This window comes from Castor canadensis, chromosome 5 (assembly GCF_047511655.1).
Source record: "Castor canadensis chromosome 5, mCasCan1.hap1v2, whole genome shotgun sequence".
Classification (NCBI taxonomy): domain Eukaryota; kingdom Metazoa; phylum Chordata; class Mammalia; order Rodentia; family Castoridae; genus Castor; species Castor canadensis.
In genome coordinates this window covers 46037342-46058728 of record NC_133390.1, presented here as the reverse complement: position 1 = coordinate 46058728, position 21387 = coordinate 46037342, and the positions used below count along the sequence as shown (strand labels likewise).

General features: G+C 36.1%; 1 protein-coding gene and 1 non-coding gene across 3 annotated transcripts in view; both read right to left on the bottom strand.

Annotated features, from left to right (window-relative positions):
* Crybg3 (crystallin beta-gamma domain containing 3) overlaps window positions 1-5625 on the bottom strand; it is a 118795-nt gene extending 113170 nt beyond the window's left edge. For both annotated transcript variants that reach the window (XM_020177638.2, XM_074072953.1), the window contains exon 1: window positions 5281-5625. In XM_020177638.2, the coding sequence (XP_020033227.2) occupies window positions 5281-5423 (143 nt within the window). In that variant the 5' untranslated portion in view covers window positions 5424-5625. The remainder of the gene's footprint in view (window positions 1-5280) is intronic.
* Window positions 1835-1941, bottom strand: LOC141423588 (U6 spliceosomal RNA). The gene has a single exon (XR_012448433.1). It is a non-coding gene; the product is annotated as a U6 spliceosomal RNA (small nuclear RNA).
* Window positions 5626-21387: the final 15762 nt, after the last annotated feature.

Here is a 21387-nt window from a genome sequence, read left to right as displayed (position 1 = left end):
CTTCTATTTGTTCTCTATTAGCATCAAGCCATTATGTGTAAGGATTGCTCCTCTCGGAACACTGACTCTGAAAGAATGCACTTTTCTGACTCACTCTAAGACTTGTGGCACCTGCAGATTCAAAAAGGTACAAGAGGAATACAGGAAAAACACTTCCATTACCTCAGCAGTATACTACTATCGTATCTCTCCCACTATTCTGATTTGACAAACATGCTAATGAAGCCATGCTCAGAGAAGTTAATAATGAGAAGATATTTTGAAAGTCCAATTAAATTTCTCACACAATACATCCCATTCAAGAAACACAGTATGTTCAGAACCAAACAAGTCATACACAACAAAAACATTATTAGCTCACAATGCACTCATATAAAGAACAGAGATATACATCTACCCTATTAATTTAGAACCCTTTAAGGGTAGTCTTGGTCTTCACTCATCTTCATATACTCACTGTTTAGTACCATATTGGACACATAGCAGTCATTTATGGATTGAATAGACTAACTATAATCTCTTTAACTTTTATATCATGCTGATTCTCTTTTCAATATATAGCATGGATTATTTTCGTTACTCTAAGTTCACACCAACCTACATTTTCTTGCTACCATCATTTTATTTAATATTTCTAGTATATCTGGGTTTAGAACTCTGGGTAGAAAGTGAAATATTTTGTCTTGAGAGATTTTTTTCCTCTTTACAAAATGTGCTATTCTCATTTTTACATACTTCCATAATCATAAATAAAAATGCTAAAATACCATCTAATAAAGTTAAAAGTCCTGATCCCATAAACTTATTGCAGGCCACTATGTGAAGCAATTACAACTCCAGTACACTCAGATTACACAAGTGAATCAGTTTTAAAGGTATCTGCACAGCAAGAAACAGATTTCCCAAATGATCTGTGTGATAAGTACCCTGTTAAACCAAGAGATGGAAATCTCACTTATAAAAAGTAGAATTTTGATACCCTAAAACAGTCTGTATCTCCACTCTGCTGCCAAGAGCAGGTTCTGTGATTTGAGATAACCTGGGAGCCCAAGTCTGGCAAGATACACAACTCTGAGGATTTCTTGAATTGGCCAGCCATCCTTACTATTCTGGCATGAATTTCTGATTTGGCACAGGTAACTCTTATTCAACTAAACTAGTTGTTCTACCACTTGAGCCACACCCCAGTCCCTTTGCTTTCTTTAATTTTTTCAGAGAGGGTCTGAAACTAACTTTGTCCAGGAATGGACTTAAACCTTAATCCTATTGTCTCTCTGTCTTATATGTAGCTGGAATAGGCTTCAAAGATGTGTTTGAGGAACACAACTTATAAGGGTAATGGAGAGGATGGTGTGAAAATAGGTATCAGAACTTTGAAGTCAGAGAGACCTAAATTCAATCAACACCCTTAAAACTTACTCTTCTCATGATCTGGTGTAAATCATCCCCCAATGGGAGTGGTACCCCTCGTCCTACCCAACTGGGTGGAGGTGTTCTGAATTATCCCAATAGCCAAAGGGCGCTACTGGCAATTAGTGGGTGGGGTCATGGGTGCCAAATGTCCTGCAAAGGACAAGAGAGTCCAGTTTGAAGACCTGTTACACCCAAAATACAGATAGCATCTACCACTAAGCACTCTCCCACCCTCTGTTTCCTCAATTGTCGGAGGGTGATAAGCTTTAAATCGTTTCAGGCTGAGTGAATGTTTCAAAGAAATGCAGCAAGGAAAAGTACCCAGCCCCAGGTAAGCACACAGTCAGTCCTGGTAGATGCTGTTCTCACCTTGTTATCATCCTTCTTTAAAAAAAAAAAAAAAAAAAATATATATATATATATATATATGGACTGCATCACAAATTTGCATGTCATCCTTGCACAGGGGCCATGCTAATCTTTTCTATATCATTCCAATTGTAGTATATGTGTTGCTGAAGCGAGCATGTTATCACCCTTCTGAGTTACAAACTGTATAGAGCTGAATTTAAACAGGTCCATCATTCATGATAAAGCAAAGAAGCAAACTTGAGAAATCTCAAAGCAGATAAAAGAAGGCAGTTATACCTATGGGTTTCATGTTTCAACATTATCTGTTTAACATGATTTTGCAAAAATTCTCTGACCTCTAAATTAAACCCAAACAATCTGTCTAGAAAACCTTATGATTCAGCTCCAATCTAACTTTCTGGGTGTCTCTTTCCACTATGTCCCACTAATATGTATAACCCCTAACAGATCATACATCCCTGAAGGCCTTTGCTCATCCTGCAGTACCTTTTCCCTATTTCTCTCTATCATCCTGGCTAAGTTCTCTACCTATAAAAACATCATCTCCTTATAGGCTATTTATAATCACTTCTACAATGAGGCCCCAATGGTCTCCTCTGTCACTTCTGATGAGTTCAGTATTATGTGATGATGACCTCGGCTTAACAATGCAGAAATGATTTTCAAAATGGGGATCCACAGAACTCTGTTAGTTCTCAAGTTTCTCATGAAAACCTCAACTACAGTTTTCACTTCTATACAATCTAAATTAATAGAAGCATTTACTGGATCTGGTCAAATTATTTGAATACCCACACTTCAGTTTGAATACACAACAAAGATGATGCTTATTATCCTTCTTTAATTGCTTAAGATATCAGCAAACTCAATATATAAATGATGTGTTCACAACAACTGAAGCTCCAATAACTCATAGCACACAATAAAAACAAAGTTTTTCCTATGGTTCAAATAGGGAACTACTGGAAGACTTACACAGGGTGTGGTGCAGTCCCAGCAACCTCCCACAGATCCTATATTTATCCCAATTTGTACCATATATCTTTAGATAGCCAAAAAATAGCTTCCAGGATGTTTGTAAATTTGACTTTTACTGATCTTGTGGTAATATATGCCCTTAATTTTTAATTCCGTTCTTAAGAAACTTATGTTCTATTAGGTATTTGCACATGTGTAAGCTACATAATAAAACACAGGGAGGGCAGTAATGGAGACTACACAACCTAAACTTGGGAAAATGCATTTCATTATAAAAATACAGAACAACCAGAATGGAGACATTACCCTTAATGTGTGCTTAAGGGTCTCAGTGTTGCAGGCATAACACAGGATTTGACATATGTCCACTTAAATTGAAAAGGAGCTTTGTGATTTTGGGCAACTCTCTTTAATGCTGTTTTTGTTGTTTTGTTTTGTTTTACAGTAAACTGAAGATTCTGATTATTCGAGTTTGTCAAAGGTCATGTTCAAAAATATTAAAGTACTTTATAACTCTAATGCTAGACATGATTATTAGCAATACTGTTTTCAAGTGGTCTTTACAACACTCAGCTCCCTAAGAGAAGATCCCTTTTCTCAGTCATCTTTGCACCCCTACCTACCACACCAAGTAACATCCTGTCTATTGAACTGATTCCTTTATCCTAAAACCAACACTACAAAAGAATAGCCTTGCTCTCATTAACACTTAAAGTTCTCACTGCCACAAAAAGAAATAGTCCAAATACCTTTTCATTTTGAAATACAATCTGAGCAACAGATCGCAATTCTGTTTCAGATCTTGTTAACACCGGGGTTTGTGTTACTGGGACACTGAGTACTACTAAGCATTTCCATTTGTTTCATTACACTCTCAATAAAGGCTTTGTGTTCTTTGTTTATATCATTGAAAAGAAAGATTTAAGCTCATTTAAAACAGTAAAACACCCACATAAGGGATTATCTACTATGCCCTTAATATCTGGCAAATTCTAAAAAAGATGAGGACAAAATTAGTGTTCATATAAGCATAAATAAAATTTACATTATCAAAAAGCCACAGTCCATGCCTGGTGATGAAGAGAATAGAGAAGTACCAGGTAGATAAGGAACTAGTTGCTAGTAGTCAGCTGTAGGCAGAAAAGAGCCTGGAATGGAGAAGTGCCTTAAAAAGGCAAATAGGCCAGAGAGGCAGGAAGGATTTCAGGACAAAGCAGATATGAACCTGAAATTGGTCTGCTTAACTCCTTTCCAACACTGACTCAAATTTCCAAGTTCTGCTGCCTCTGCTTGAGACTTGGTTTAAAAGAATGTTTTTCTATTACTCAAGATTGTTAGTGTTGTTACAGTGATGGCAGGCACTCCAGGCCCTGAGCCTATCTGACATCCTGGTTGAGACCTGTCAGACTTCAAAACTATTTTTAACTATACTGTGTAACTCTGAAGTTCAAACCCTCAACAGTAAGGGCAGCAATAGCTGAAACTTCCAAGAAGAATAACCAACTATACTTGAAATTTTCTTGGAAAGATGAATTTTGGTAACAGATGGCCATAATGGAAATGTTTCACAAGTAAAAACTGAGGAATACATAAAACTAAAATCACCTCACAAACCCTGAATGCTAATGAAACTAGCTCAGTCAGAGTAGTTTTCTACCCATTTTTCTTTGAAGCCTACCACGAAGTCTTTAGAATCTGCGGTAAATGTAAGTCTCTAGAGTGTGTTATTCCAAGGACATAAATTACTTGCTCTTCTAGTGCAACTGAGGAGGGTGGGGTAACTCTCTTCTATAAAGACTGGAACGGCGAATTCTATTGCATCTATCTCCTCTTCCTCCTTCAGGATGGATGAAAAGACTCAAGAACAGGCATTTTAACGAGACATGTCTTTTAAAAGTTGGTTCTAGAGCAGGTGGAGAAGAGAGAACGGATTACAGAAAAGGGGCACGTTCTAATTACTGAAACCGAGATAAACACAGTTCTGGTCCCTGAAATCTATTTGGGAGCTTCAGGCAGCTACTTTAGAAGGGAGATGGGAAAAGAAGAGCAGCATCATTTAAGTGTACACACACTATGGTAAACAAAAGTAGAGGATTTTATGTTTTGATGAAGTCTTGGGGACTTTTTATAACAACTCTTAAAATTCATTCTGAGAACATTTAAACAAGATGACAAAACCCCAGCTGAGAGGGTGCCACCGGCCTCACAGCTTGCCTTTTCTACCTTTGCCAAGCTACTCCCTCCTGGCCGGGTGGTTTTGGGATCGCGCCCTAGAGTTTCCCATTGCTTCCGGCAGGACGCCCGGAGTCGCTTGGCCCCAGAACTTTGGGTGCAGACGCGGTGAGACGGAAGCCGACCCACAGAGGGGAGGCCGGCCGGGTGTGCTGGGGGGCGCCCAGGAAGGCGATCGCTGGCACCGGGAACTGGGGAGCAGGAAGAAACTTTAGCAACGGAGGAAGAACAGAAAGCGGCAAGGCGAGCGAACCGCAGCCTAGCCGGATCCAGCCGGGCACCCACCTGGCAGCGCCTCGGCCCGGAGCAGGCGGCGGGCCCGGCTTCTCCTCCTCTTCCTCTTCCTTGTCCCGGGAAGGGCTTCGGGGAGCGAAGAACCGAGAGAAGCTGTGCCAGGGGGCGCTGCCCCTCCTCCGACCGCCGGACATCTCCCCAGAGCGTGCGCTGGCCCGCGGCCGTCCACGGGGAATGGACTAGGGGCTGCCCGGAGCCCAGCCCGGCAGGCGCCTCGGGACCGGACGAAGGCAGGACTGACTCCGCGCGAGCCGCCAGTGCGGCTCAGTACCTCCCGGGCGGGAAAGGAGCGGACGCCACTCGCTCCCCGCGCCGGGGCTCTGCTCGCCGCGACGACCGCCCCGCCCACTGCCCCGCCCCCTCTGGGCCGATGCCCCGCCCCTGGGCGGAGCCAGGCCCTCGGGTCGCCCCGCACCGCCAGTGGAGCAGCTGCTGCAGTAGCCACGCGAGGTTCCAGAGAGGCAGCTGGTGTCAGAGACACTCGAAGGGACAGGCAACCTGTGACTCTGAGCGCCGGTTTCCTGCCCAAACAATTTCAGGCGGCAGCCGTTCGTCTTTGCTTTCAGTTGCTGTTACCGACCTGTTTTCTAGCCTGCAGACCATACGCAGTTTTCAGACTTTTGGAAGAGATCTGTGTGCGAAGGTATCCAGATGTGCAAGCGTTGTGCTCATCCCAACCCCGAGTCTCAAACCTTCGACAACTGTTTCTGTGGCATGATTTCTCCTAATCCACCGATGTACTTTAAAGTTCCTACACTTTACCTCCTACCCTGGCAAATCTTTTTCAAAAACGGCACGGATTAAAAAACTATGACTCGAACTTGCAAACGCTGGAACAAATACGTTGTAGTCATTACACAGACGATGCCGGAATCTGGAAACCTAAAGGCCCTTAAGACTTTCTTTAAATATCTTACTACAGTAGTATGACTTTAAAAAAAACAAAACTTTTTTGTAGTCTAGCAGCTAATACAAAAAAATAAAGGCAGATTCAACTGAAGTGTATTGTACTATTTTGTTTGAAGCCAACCTGTCACTGGTATTAGAGGAAGCAATGTGACATTTGTTTACTAAAAATTTTATTTAAGTAAATGAGAAAAAAATGAAATGTCCACAGCATTTTTGACGGGGGGGGGAACTTTGGAACACACACATCCCCCAGGCCTCCCCCGCTCTCACACCGGGTCTTTGGGGTGCTAGAGGAGGAAAATGTGAGAAGTGAGAATGTCCCACTTCCCTAATTCCCAGGTCATTTTAGCACCAGTTGGTGGCCAGGGAGCCTTCCAGTAGCCTTTCCAGCTCCTGCTAACTGCAGCAGAGCCCAAGGCACTCTGCAATTTGTTTTGGCAGAATTTAACCCACCAAAGTTCAATCAGCCCAGTCTCCTTCAACTGGGTTCAGAAAATAGGAATCTGAGACAATAGGAAAAGGTTAGGATAATACTCTAGCAGAAGACAAATCTCCGAATCCTAACACTATTTTAGGAGAGAATCTCCAGTAAGGGCCTGCTTGCCAGAAGGCCCAAAGAAAATTTAAAAGCAAAAATGCTGAAGTAAACTGTTCCCTACAGCGAGAAGGCCTGGAGAATAATTTATCTCCCCTAAACAATGTGAAATGACTACCAGATGTGCCCCCTACTTGTCCTGTGGCCACAGCTGGCCCTCCATAATGGTGTCTACTCATAGGATACATTGTTTAGGAAGTCTTCCTGGGGATAAAAGTGGTTGGAAGTTAGTATGATTACTAAGCAATTACAATTTTTAACTAAAAATATTTCTTTTTTTAGCTCTCAAGAAAAATACTGAGAGTCTACATGTTTAGCCCCTCTCCTTGGTAAGGCATCAGAATCACAATATATAAAATCCTTCATATTAAATTTTTCTACAGTGTAACAGAAATAATGCTAACATTAAATTTTTCTACAGTGTAACAGAAATAATGCTAACATTAATCCAGGTAGAATGCCTTCTACCTGGATTAATGGACAGCTTATAAAAATATAAGATAAATGTGATGAGGCCCCTACAGGTGAACAGATGATGCAAAACAGACCTATGGTATATTTTTTTCTCAAGAGCAATTACTTCATGAAGGAAACAACCAATACCGAACAACACACCTGATCTACACTTTGTGATAGAACAAAATGCTGGAGTAAATCTTATGTACAAATAATGTCATGCCTACATTAAGGCAAACTTTGTGAAAAAAATTAACTTAAATCCATAAAGTAATGAATGACCCTTGAGCTTTCATTTTTTACTTTCCCAATAATTATGTTTTCTAGATAGCCTATATTCTTGTATTATGAACTTATAATACAATTTGTTGTATTACAACAAATATATTGTATGAATTTGTTCATACAATATTATGAACAAATTTCTGAATTCTGAATTCTAAAATTGCATTATGAAATCAATAAAAATGTCCATTTTTAGACTTGCAGGAATCTTAGAGATACTAATTTAGAACAGTTTGTATCAATGCAGTTATTCCCCAGACAATGAGTGCCCATAGCTGAAGCATTCAAGTTACAGGGTTCATCAATGGCACAATCTCTTCCAACATGAACTCAGCAATGTGATCACATGGTCATGTGTTCTCTTATGATTTATAAAAGTAAACATTCTAACTTGATTAAGATGGCAATCTCTTTCCCATTGGATTTTTTTCCTCCATCATACTTCTAAAGTTACTTGTTTCTAGAAATATTGGGGGTATTTTGAGATCTTCTGGAAAAGTTACTGCTTAAGTTCTAACTTGTTCATTGTTCAACTCACTAAACATTTTGCCACAGGTTCTGTTAAGGCAAGAATATATCCTATGGCCACTGATACTGAAATATGTGGTAGTAAAGGTGAAATCAGATTTGAAATGAATAGCCCAAAAGTAACATGTAGAAAGTTGATTGAATTATATTTCCATTATTTGTATAAAAAGTTATATTAGAAAATCTTTGTTATATAAAAGATTATCAAAAATATCAAAAAGATCTAGGCACAGATAGCTCACACCTGGGGTCCTAGCTATTTGAGAAGCTGAGATCGGTAAGATCACAGTTTGAGGCCAACCCAGGCAAACAGTTCATGAGAACCCATCTCCAAAATAATCAGAGGAAAATGAACTGATGTGGCTCAAGCAGTAGAGCACCTGCTTTGCAAGCACATTGTCCTGAGTTCAAACCCCAGTCCAATAAATAAATAAATAAATAAATAAGTGGTATGCCAGGTTGTTCTTTTTTACAGATTTTGTTAAATATATAGGATATAGTCAATCTTTTAAAATTGGTAATTTGCATGATTTATTTTTTCATTCTGTGACATTTTACATCATTTTACATCTAATTTTTATTTTTAATTTTAAATTATTTCTCTTTGAAGAGAATCCTGAAACTGTAAAAAAAACTTCAGAGCCCACAAAACCTGAATATCTCTTTGAGAGATATGTGTCAGATACATGCTAATTCTTAGGAGTACAAAGATAGGGTGATAGAAAATACCAAGTGCTTTCCCTCAAGTAGAAATTTGATGGGGAAACAGATGAACAAAGACGGTTAAACAGGAAATTTTCTTATGGCCCATACAGGATGGATCTCCAGCTTAAGCTAGAAGGTTCCTGGAAGGCTCACTAGAGGAAATAACTGTCATTATTCTCTCTTCTTCATTGCCTTAAGCGATGACATCATTCTCACAAAAAGAATACAATAGTTTATGTGATACATGAGAAAACCTGAAGTTTGTCACATGTAACTAAATTGCTATTCCCGAAGGGTAAGTACTGTACTTTTCGAAATTATGAGACTAGGCAGAAGTGCTGACCCTTGAAGCATTTAAAGTACAACGCAAAAGTAGTTTAGAAATGCTAAGCTTTTTCTTTATGAGAACTCCACCAGAGGGATAAACTACTGACTATATCTTAGAATGCAGTATTTACAGTGTGGCAGGTGGCCCAGGAATATTAAGACAGCTGTCAACATCAAGGAAAGCACCAGCCCATGAAAAAGCAAGCAGATGGATTGGGGCACTTCACTAGCTGCCTCTTAGAATAATAGCATGCTTGGCCAAATGAGGCAATGTTATGCTGCTCAGGGCAACGAAAAGCTGTCACTGGATATGAGTGCTCAATTAGGAGGTGGGGCAGGGGATTAGCTTCCTTTCCCTTTGTTTGTATACTCACATTTTCATTAAAAACCTCCACAACAAATAACAAAAAGGGATGACGGTGTTAGCATTTGTCATATTGTTACATTCTGATTATCATGATTTGTAACAGGGAAATGCCTCTTCTTCCTGCTTCAATGACAGCAGATGGTGAAATTTTTAAGTAATTGGTTCAGACTTCTATGGGATACATGATGTTTTCCTGCATTGTTTTCTGGTTTTTATTTGCAGTACATGTGAATACTAATATCTTTCAAACACAGATCTTTCAATGCTTAAATTAAGATGTGTTAGTTTAATACAAATTACATTTATTTTTTATTCCTTTGATATGATATGACTTAAAAAAAGAAATGATTACGTTAAAAATACAATGTTAAAGTTAGTATTAAACCTTTCAAACAGTATAAAATTTCCTAATATTGAAATGTTATACTTTTAAATATATATAAAGTAGAAGGAGCATATCTTAGGCAAATGTAGATTACAAAGCCTATTCCAAAATAGTTGTTAACACCAATTTAGTTTGATGTGCAAACAGCATGAAAAATATAAAATCATATTAAGATATTAACATTTTATTAATGCAGCTTCAAAAGCATGACAAAAATAATGGCTCAGATAATACTATTAGATGAAAAACTCAGATCCTATAATCTGTTTTCTCAAATAATTCATCTGAGTACCTAAGCTATGCACAATCTTATGCATTTCTGATACCCAATTTTAATACATCTATTTTCCAAAGAACAATTATTTATCAATATCTAAACTGTTGAACATTGGTGTTGGAAGTATATTTTTTATTAAATTTTTAAGAAAAAAGCTGCAGAGTGAAAAAATGATTGATTTAGGGATTGGCTTCCCTTTTTCTTATTTTTAAGTTTTATAATATATATGACACATAAGCCTGAGCTCTCTTACTAGATACTTTGTTTCTAGTTAGATTTGTTGCAAACAGTTTAAAAACAAGGCATGGAGGCAGTTGCAATTGTGAGCAAATGTTTTGATTAGGGAGAGAAAGCAGCTGGAAATGCTGCTCACTATGTACAAAATGAACTTCAGTGTTCACATAGAGACTTCACCTCATCTAAAATTGAGATTCACATTATTTTCCTTACATAAGTTTTCACTACATAAAATAGAAATCAATTCACTTTGATTATAATCCAGAGTGATGAAGTAATGAATATAGTACTGAATATAAACTTGTTCAATTTATCCATGGAAATACTATGTACTCCATTCTGAAAGGGTATCATTAACAAACTTTGTAAAAATTAACCAAATTGTAACTTAACTAGCTTTATGAATAATGAACAAAAGCACCAGCCATCAAATATTTTCATTTGTCTGTCCTATGAATCAAATTCCTTCCTCACCAGTTCCAGCCAATTATTCATTGGTGATGCTTCAGTGAATTACTGCATATGGGGGCAGATTAGAAGTTTCCTTGGTTTGACTCTGTGAATGAGAAGAGTCAGGTAACAAAAGAAAGACTATTCTGAAGAGAGAAAGAGAGGAAGAGCATTAGGAATCCCAAAAGAGCTGACAGCACCACTGAAAAGCATGGAGAAACATCAAAATAGGAAACAGTCAGTAGCAACAACTCAGCCCTGGGGATGGGTCAAGGGGTGGGAGGCTGAACCCAACACCACAAGATAAACCAGGTGGCCCTAGTCGTCCTAGCCACAGAATAAGCTCACATTTCCTGCAATAGTTAAACCTGCTGTGGGATTTGTTGTGACAGTAATTCCTCATGCATTGCAGGCTAGCAACAAGGAGAAGACATTTTATTGCTCCCCATACATTGGAGTGCTATAGCAGGTGCCATCTTGAAAGGGGGCCTATTGTTTGAGGATGATCTACTCTGGGGACCTGAAAACAAGGAACTATCATAGTGCATAAAGCATGGTGATACTGACACAGTGTCTGGGTTGGAGAAGACTACAAGAAGCATGACGGAGAGGGGGAGGGTCTGATATGTATCTCAAGGTCTCAAACAAACAAGAACAAACTAAACCCAAAATCAGTATTTTCAGAAAGAACTAGTAAAGATCAATGCAGAAATTAGTGAAATAGGGACTAAAAGAACAATGCAAAGAATCAATGAAAACAGAGTTGGTTCTTTGAAAAGATAAACAAGATAAGCAAGTCTAAATCCTTATAGCAAAATTAACCAAAAGAAAGGGGAAATACCCAAATTAATAAAAGTTGAGAAGAAAAATAATATATCACAATAAATACCATAGAATTCATCTATGGTATGAATAAATACTATAGATTCATAGTCATTTGGAAAAATTATAAGAACTAATATGCTAATAAAGTGGAAAATCTAGAAGAAATGGATAAATTTCTAGACACATATTACCTACCAAAATTGAACCAAGAGGACATCAACAACTTAAATGGACCTATAACAATGAGAATTGAAGCAATAATAAAAAGTCCCCCAACAAAGAAAATCCCAGGACCAAACAAATTCACTGTTGAATTCTACCAGACATTTAAAGAAAGACTAATACCAATGCCGCTAACTATTCCAAAAAATAGAAAGTGAAGGAATGCTACCAAACTTATTCTACAAAGCCAGTATTACCCTAATACCAAAACCAGGTAAGGACACAATAATAACAACAACAAAATCATAGACCAAGTTCTTTGATGAACAGAAATGCAAAAATTCTTAACAAAATATTTACAAACTGAATTAAACAGCACATTAAAAGATCATACTTCATGTTCAATTTGTTTTCATTCCAGGGATAAGTATGGTTCAACATACAAAAGTCAATAAACATAATATAGTACATAAACAGAATAAAAGACAAAAATCACATGATCATCTCAATAGATGCAGCAAAAATCTTTGACAAAATTCATCATCACTTTGTGATAAAATCCCTGAAGAAACTTGGAATAGAAGGTACGTACCTCAATGTAATAAAGGCTTTATATAACAAACCTATAGCTAATGACATATTAACGTGGAAAAACTGGAATCATTTCCCCTAAAATCTGAAATGAGACAAGAGTGTCCACTCTCACCACTCTTATTCAATACAATACGAATTTATTTAAATCTTATTGCCAGAATAAGAGGTAAGGGGAAGAAATAAAAAAGAATACATATAGAAAAGGAAGAAGTCAATTTTTTCCTTATTTGCAGATGATGTGGTCCTCTACTTAAAATTTCCTGAAAATTCTTACAACTGATGAACACTTTTAGCAAGGCTGCAGGATACAAAATCAACATTCAAAAATCAGACTTTTTTTAATGTTCCAATAATGAACATGCTGAGAAAGAAATCAGGAAAACAATCCCATTCAAATGGCCTCAAAAATGCATTAGAATAAATTTACCTAAGGTGGAAGACTTCTATGAAAATAATAACACATCGGAGAAAGAAACTGAAGAAGGCACTAAAAGATGGAAAGACCTTCCATGTTCATGGAACGTGGAATTAATATTGCTAAAATGACTATATTACCAAAAATAATCTACAGATTCAATTCAATCTTCACCAAAATGCCAATGATATTCTCCATGGAAGTAGAAAAATGAATCCTAAAATTCCTATGGAATCATGAAAGACCCTGAACAGTCAAAGAAATCCTGAGCAAAAAGAGCAATGCAGGAGGTATTAAAATATCCAACTTCAAAGTATACTACAGAGCAATGTAACAAACGTAGCCTGGATTTGGCCCAAAAGGAGACACGTGGACCAATGATACAAATGATTCAAAAATCTGCCCACATAGCTACAGCCATCTGATTTTCAACAAATATGCCAAAAACATAAATTGGAGAAAAGACAGCTTCTTCAAAAAATGGTGCTGGAAAAACAGGATATTCACATATAGACTATCTCTCACCATGTATAAAAATCAATTTAAAATGGATCAAATACATTAATGTAACACTGAAACTTTGAAACTATTAAAGGAAACATAGATAACAACACTTCAAGATACCTGTATAGGCAAAGACATTTTTAATAAAACCTCAATAGCTCAGCAATCAAGAGCAAGAATTGACAAATGGAATTGCATAAAATTAAAAAGTTCTATACATCAAAAGAAACAGTTATTAGAATGAAGAGATGACATACTGAATGGGAGTAAATATCACCTATTCATATGACAAGAGATTAATACTCAGAATATATAAAGAGCTCTAAATAAATTAATTTCAAAAAGAGGAAGTAATACAATTAAGTGGGCAAATGAATGTACACTTCTCAAAAGAAGTACAAATGGCCAATAAACACACGTCAAGTGTTCAATATCCTTAGCCATAAAAAAATGTGTAAATCAAAACAGTATTTTGATTCCATTAATAAACAATGCAAGCAAGAATACAGGGAAAAAGGAATCCTTAAACCCTGTTGGAGGGGATGTAAATTAGTACAGTCACTATGGAAATCAAAATGGAGGTTTCTCAGGAAACTAATAAAAGAACTACAATATGACTCTGTTATACTACTCTTAGACATACACCAGGAGGATAGTGGTTCAAAGCCACAGGGCTGGCCCTGGCAAATAGTTCATTACACATGATCTTGGAAAAACCCATCACAGAAAAAGGGCTGGTGGAGTGGTTCAACGTGTAAACCCTGAATTCAAATCCAACACTGCAAAACAAACAAAAAACTTGTGGGAATGTTGAAGAAGATGGATGGTTGGCAGAGAGGGAACAAGAAAGGCAAAATAGAGGGTGAATATGATCAAAGTGATCAAAGTACATTATATGTATGTATGGAAATATTGCAATGGAAACCTGCACATTATACAAATAATGCATATTAATAAAAATTGAAAAAAAATGTTCATTTTTAAACAAGTAAAGTGAAGGACAAGAATTTGGGATTATGCTGAGGTTTGACCCATCCTATGCTCTCTGAAAATGCTTACGCTGTTATATTTCATGGATGAGACTGAAATATGTTTCATTTGTCTTTTTTTCTTTTTGGATATTATGAACATGAAAATATATAATAAATATTAATACACTTAATGTGTTAAGATACATTTTTGCAATTATTTCTCATTAAGTAAATTACTGGAAAGGATATTAAGTATTTGACTATAGCTTCAACCCCAGACACTGTTATGACAGAATTTAAGTAGATAGTTGAGAGGCATTCGGCAAAAGGCAATAAGCAAAACAAATGTTTTTCATAAACCTTCAGTAGAAATATTTTCACACAAATATGATAGTAAAAATATAGTAATAATACATTTCATATTAATAGCTATTCTTAAGTTTTCATTCATTTCTGTGTTCTATCTTCTGGTTCTACAAGAACTCCGAGTGATCAGTCATGAACATCATCAAAGAAGTAGCTGACCACATCATAGGATAAAAGCATCAGCCACATACAGCCTGAGGGCAATGGAAATAAGTTCATTTCAACTCCTGCCATTTTCATTCCGGTTCTTCCCACCACTTACTGATACTCAGTAGGTACATTTGGGTTTTGTAGCTTAAGTAAAACACAATCAATTTTAGGACAAGATAGATTTTTCAATAAAATATCAAATAGCTACTGGCGAAACTCTCCCTTTGTAACTCAACTAGTCAGGAAACTAAACACAAATAAATAAGTAATTATATATTTACTCAAATGTCCAATAATCACTCTATATTTCAGAAAAAGCAAATAGATTGGAAACTACTGAAATAAAAATCTAGAAAAATTCTAAAGAACATTGACCATATCCATTCCTCTATTGTAGCTGCTTCAAATTTGATGAGAAAAGTTAGTGAGAGGAATACATATTAAAAGAGAGAGGAATACATACAAAAGCCAGGCACCCAATCAGTAAGCATATACTGAATACTTCCAGGCCAGTTGTTTAGTGATTGCAATATGCATTTATGATCTACCCTCAAGAAACTTAGTCTGAGAAAAAAACATACAATTAAGCAACTGTGACAAAAGTACAAAATGGTATCATAAATAGGAACAGTGGGAAACAGGTGCATGGAAAAGGGAAGAAAAAGTGCCTAACTGTATAGCTTGGACAGGCTGTGATAGATTTCACAAATCAGAAACACCTATTGCAACTGATTTATATTAGAAATATCATGCTAGTAAAAAAGCAATATCAAGGACCAATAGGAGTATGTACAATACTAGGCCAAGAATAGATATATATTTACTATCTGCTTGCTCTTTATTTGGTGAGGGGATATGGCAACAAACAGGTGCTACTGAATTGTGAATCATCAGGACATACACAGGCTTGGTATGTTAATATGAAACTACCTTTAAGTGAACTCTTTGCTACATTCCCTTGACCTTCTTTTAAATCATTGCATAATTAAGATGTAAATGACAATGATAAGGTATGAGAAGCATGCATGTGGAGAAACTACTACACTAATCCTAATGCAACCTACATAATTTAAGTTTACAGCTACCAATTACTGTCTGGGACAGGTTAGACCAGAAAATCAGACAAGTCTTAAGTTTTACCACTGACAAAATATCTAATTTAGTACTCAAATCAAGTGTACACAAGTATCAGTTTGACAGCTGGTTGTCATTCTTACGTGAATTTCCCTCTCATAGCTACTACCTGTAATTCACTCAAAATGTTGTCAGTGTTACTGTTATGAAATCCAGAAAGATTCCTGGCCCATCTTTATGATTAGTGATTGTCTTTTCTTAAAAAAAAAATCAGTAGCTTGTAACTTTATCTACAAATTTCTGGAATTCTGTAATTAGTAAGGATAGTCACATTTCCCATATTGGTTGAAATTATGAACATATTCAAGTAATTGATTTTTATAATGAGGGATACTATTTCAGGCACTCTTTTTTGAAAATAAATTATTCATCTATTATTCTACTATAGTTCTTTAATACATAAAATACTATTCATTGTATTAAATTCATATAAAATTATTTCTCTAAACATAATTTTCATTTTAAAAATTTTCAAACTTATTGAAAAATAGGACAAATAGCCTGTCTTATTCCCTGTGAGTTATTTGAATGTATTTTGTCAAGATGATGTCTCTCATCTCACCTGAATACTTTTGATGTGTAACTCCTACAAATAGTACTGTTCTCTTAAAATTTTAAATAACTTTGGTACAACTCTCATAATCAAGAAATTAATGCTGGCATGTTCTATCATCTAATCCTCAGATACCATTCATTTTAGCAGTACTCTCATTTTTTCTTAGCAATCCATTGCAGAATCCTGAATCAAATTTAGTTGTCTTGTCACATTAATTTCCTTTGTTCTGGAAAAGGTCTTTGATCTTTCCATGACTTTCATGATTGTGACACTTTCGAATATTATAGGTCAGATTTTTGAAAAGGCAGGGTATTTCTCTATTTCAGAACATGTGGTGTTTTCTTTTTGATAGATAGCAGATAATGCATTTTTGGCAAAAATATCACAAAAGCAGTGGAATGTTCTTCTCACTGTGCCAGATGATATGATTTCAATTTGTCCAATTATGGATGATGTGCATATGGATCACCTGATTAAGGTGGTGTCTTCAAATTTTCTGTACTGTAAAGTTATTTTCCCCCTTTGTAATAAGTAAGTATTTAGTGGAAAGGTAGTCTGAAGGTATGTAAGTACCCTGTTTCTTAACATTTCACCATTATTTTTGGCGTCATTGGGTATTTTTAGACTTTATTATTATCCTTGCAAAACGGTGATTGTCTCATTCCATCATTATTTCTATACCTATTTGTAAATATTCTGTATCCTCATTTATTTATCCATTTATTTATATAATATGATGAATGATTTCTCATTTTATTTAAAGAGTTATAACTCAATACTATTTATTCATTTTGATGTTCAAAATATCCCAGGTAAGGTAAATTAAACCCCCTTCAAACTGTCTTGTATGACATTTTGTCCTATCTACATCATTATTTGAACCCTTTCTTTCTTTCTAGAAAAAGAAAAAGTTACAGACTCATTTTTCACTTTTCTTGACCAGTAATGGAATTAGCAAATTTCCCACAGAAAATTTTTTTGGTGGCGGATAGAAATGAAACTGTGTGTCATGGGTGCCCATTGCTATTGATGTGGCTACTCATAGGCTCATATACAGAATTATACAATGTATATGCACAAATTGCATATATATTTATCCTCATATATATGGAATGTATGTGTGTATGTGTGTGTGTAAAAGATAGCTATGTATAGATATTTGAAGGCACAAGCTCATACCAGTACCTATAGCTATAATTCAACAACTTAGGGCTCCTTCTTTTTTTTTTAAATTTTCATATCCGTTACTTCCTTCTCCAACAGCGAGGAAGGTGACTCCCATTATTCCCTATATACCTGCCTATTAAATGATTCCTCTGTTCTCTTGCTAGGCAGGCACTCTACCACTTTTGCCTTGCCCTTTTTTCTTTAGTTATCTCTGGGATAGGATCTCACTTGTTTCCTCGGCAAGCTTGGATAGCAATCCTCCAATTTATATTTCCTAGGTAGCTGAGATGACAGAAATGACAGGCATATGCCACCCAGCTATTTGCTGAGATGTAGTCTAGCTAACTTTTTGCCCTGGCTGGCCTCGAACTGCTACCTTTCCAATCTCTGCATCTGGAGTAGTATTACAGGAATGAACTAAGATTATTATACTGTATAAATTACAGTTTTCATTTAATCTAAAAATTCTTCAGACATTATATCTTCAGTATTTATTCTTTCTCATTTTTTTCTTTTCTGTGAGACTCCAATTGCATATATGAAAAGAAATTGTTATATCTGATAGAACCCCAAGGCTCTGTTTATTTTTCAATATTTCTCTTTCTTCTCCAGATGGATCAATTTCTTATTGATCAATCTCCAAGCTCACTGCTCCTTTCCTCTGTGCAGTGATATTTTAGTGCCAAATACGGTATTTTTCTTTTTTTAATTTTATCTTATTGTTTTTACATTTACTTCATGTATATATACATTATTTGGCCAACCTCCCCCATTCCTCTGGCTTTGAGTAGAACCTGTTCTGCCCTCTTGTTCTCTGATTTTGTTGAGGAAAAAACATAAAAAGTAATAAGAAAAATATGGTGTTTTTGCTAGTTTGAGATAGGAATAGCTATACAGGGAGATTCTTTGTGTTGCTTCCATGCATATGTATATGACAACCAACATTGGTTCATCTCTACCAGACCTCTTCACTACTTTCTACAATTCTAGAATTTGTTTCTATATTTTGTTCTGAGAATATCTTTTCATGTACTGCTATATGTATGTTTTTATCCACCTCATTAAGTACAGTTATGATTACTGACCATTCCTCATGAGGCATCTCTCATGATGGTCTTACTTTATGATCTTTTCCCTTGAAAATATGTCACAGCTTTATACTTCTTTATATGCCAAGAATGTTTATGTTGAATGTTATGGTGTGGAGACTTTGAACTCTATTATGCAACTCCAAAGAATGTGGCCTTTATAGGGCCACATTTGAGTTGGTTAATCTCAAATAAAAAACTTTGCCATTTAAATTATGCAGAGATTGACTACTTTTACGTTTTAAAACAAGTTTTTAATTTAAAGTGGACATTAAATGAAATCTCAGTTCATTCACTTAGCCTTAGCTGAAAGCTCCGTTGAGTCTGCCTTGTTCATGTATCATTTGGGACTCAGCCAGAGAACTGGAAGTTTATACTTCAGATCAAATTTTAGATTTTCATTCTCTAGGCCTGTCCTTTAGTGTATCTTCCTCTCTTTACTTTCCAGTGGCTTTAACTGAACTATGTTCTATTCTTTTTTCTTGAGTTCAGAGAAATGGCAGGTTTTCTATAAGACTTTCAGCCTAGTCAGTGCTTAGTTTAGAGTTGTACTGTAGCCTATGCTCAGGCTAACATCTCCAAATGGGAAATTCACTTTATGTCAGTGCCACTTCTCAAGTTTTGACTACCCTCCAAAATATGGCTGTTTCTGTTCATTCTCAAGATCCTTTGGGTAGCCAGAGACTACTGTTATCATCTGTGGGAAGGTTGGTCTATTCAAACTCTTTCTACCAAACCAGAAGCAAAATACAAAACAAGTGTAAATTTATTTCAGTACAATAAAAAATATCACAATACTAGCTAAATGCCTCATGGTTATGAACTTAAGAATATAAACATATTAAATGAGAATAAACATATAAAAGTCATCATCACTTAACAGTTATAATTTTATTTAAAGTAAAATAATCAAAATATTAGCCTTCACTTAAATTCCAAATTTATTTAACATACTTAAAAATCCCCCAGAGCAAAATATACATGTACTATTGGCTTACATTTATATTCATTCATGCAAGATAGATGGGCATACAATATTCCTGATGTACATAGATGTAAAATACAAGCAAATCAAATTTAATACCACATGTTGGGTGCTGGTGGCTCACACCTGTAATCCTAGCTACTCAGGAAGCAGAGATCAAGAGGATCATGGTTCAAGGCCAGCCCAGGCAAGTAGTTCATGAGACCCTATCTTAAAAAACTCTTCACAAAAATAGGGCTGTAGAGTGGCTCAAGGTGAAGGTCCTGAGTTCAAGCCCCAGTACTGAAACAAAAAACACCACAGAAAAAGGATCAAACACCATATCAAGAGGGATTTATCCTTGGGATGTTTCAACATATGCCAATCAACCTCATCAACAGTAATAAGCACTGGCTGAGAATAAAGGCTGGAAAAACATTTACCAAGCCAATGGTCCCCAAAAACAGGCAGGGGCAGCAATACTTATCTCAGACAAAGTAGACTTCAAACTTACATTGATCAAATGAGATAAAGAAGGACACTCCATACTAATAAAAAGGGAAACACACCAAAAGTAAATAACAATTATCAACCTATATGCACCCAACGTCAATGCACCCAATTTCATCAAACATACTCTGAAGGACCTAAAAACATACATAAACTCCAACACAGTGATAATGGGAGACCTTAATACCCCCCTATCACCAATAGATAGGTTATCCAAACAAAAAATCAAAAAATAAATCCTAGAACTAAATCACACCATAGATCAAATGGACCTAGCTGATGTCTACAGAATATTTCATCCAACTTCTGCACAATATACATTCTTCTCAGCAGCCCATGGAACCTTCTCAAAAATTGATCATATATTAGGGCACAAAGCAAGCCTTGGCAAATATAAGAAAATAGAAATAATCCCATGCATTCTATCTGACCACAATGCATTAAAACTAGAAATCGACAATAAAAACAGCAGTAAAAAACATGCAAACAATTGGAAACTGAACAACACATTGCTCAATGACAAATGGGTCATCGATGAAATAAAAGAGGAAATTAAAAGGTTCCTAGAAGTTAATGAAAATGAAAACATGACCTACCAGAACCTATGGGACACAGCAAAGGCAGTCCTAAGAGGAAAGTTTACAGCTATCAGTGCATATATTAAAAGAACAGAAAGAGCTCAAATCAATGATCTAATACTACAGCTCAAACTCCTAGAAAAACAAGAACAGGCAAATCCCAAAACAAGCAGAAGGAAAGAAATAATTAAAATAAGGGCTGAAATCAATGAAATAGAAGCAAAAAAACCATACAAAGAAACAGTGAAACAAAAACCTGGTTCTTTGAAAAAATAAATAAGATTGACAGATTCCTGGCAAACCTGACTAAAATGAGGAGAGAAAAAACCCAAATCAGTAAAATCAGAAATGCAAAAGGGGAGATAACTACAAATACCACAGAAATCCAGAAAATCATCAGAGACTACCTTGAGAGCCTATACTTCAATAAATTTGAAAATCTTGAAGAAATGGACAGATTTCTAGAAACTTACAACCACACAAAACTAAACCAAGAAGATATTAATCACCTGAATAGATCTATAACACAAAAAGAAATTGAGCAACAATGAAGAGCCTAACAAAAAGGAAAAGTCCAGGACCTGATAGATTTA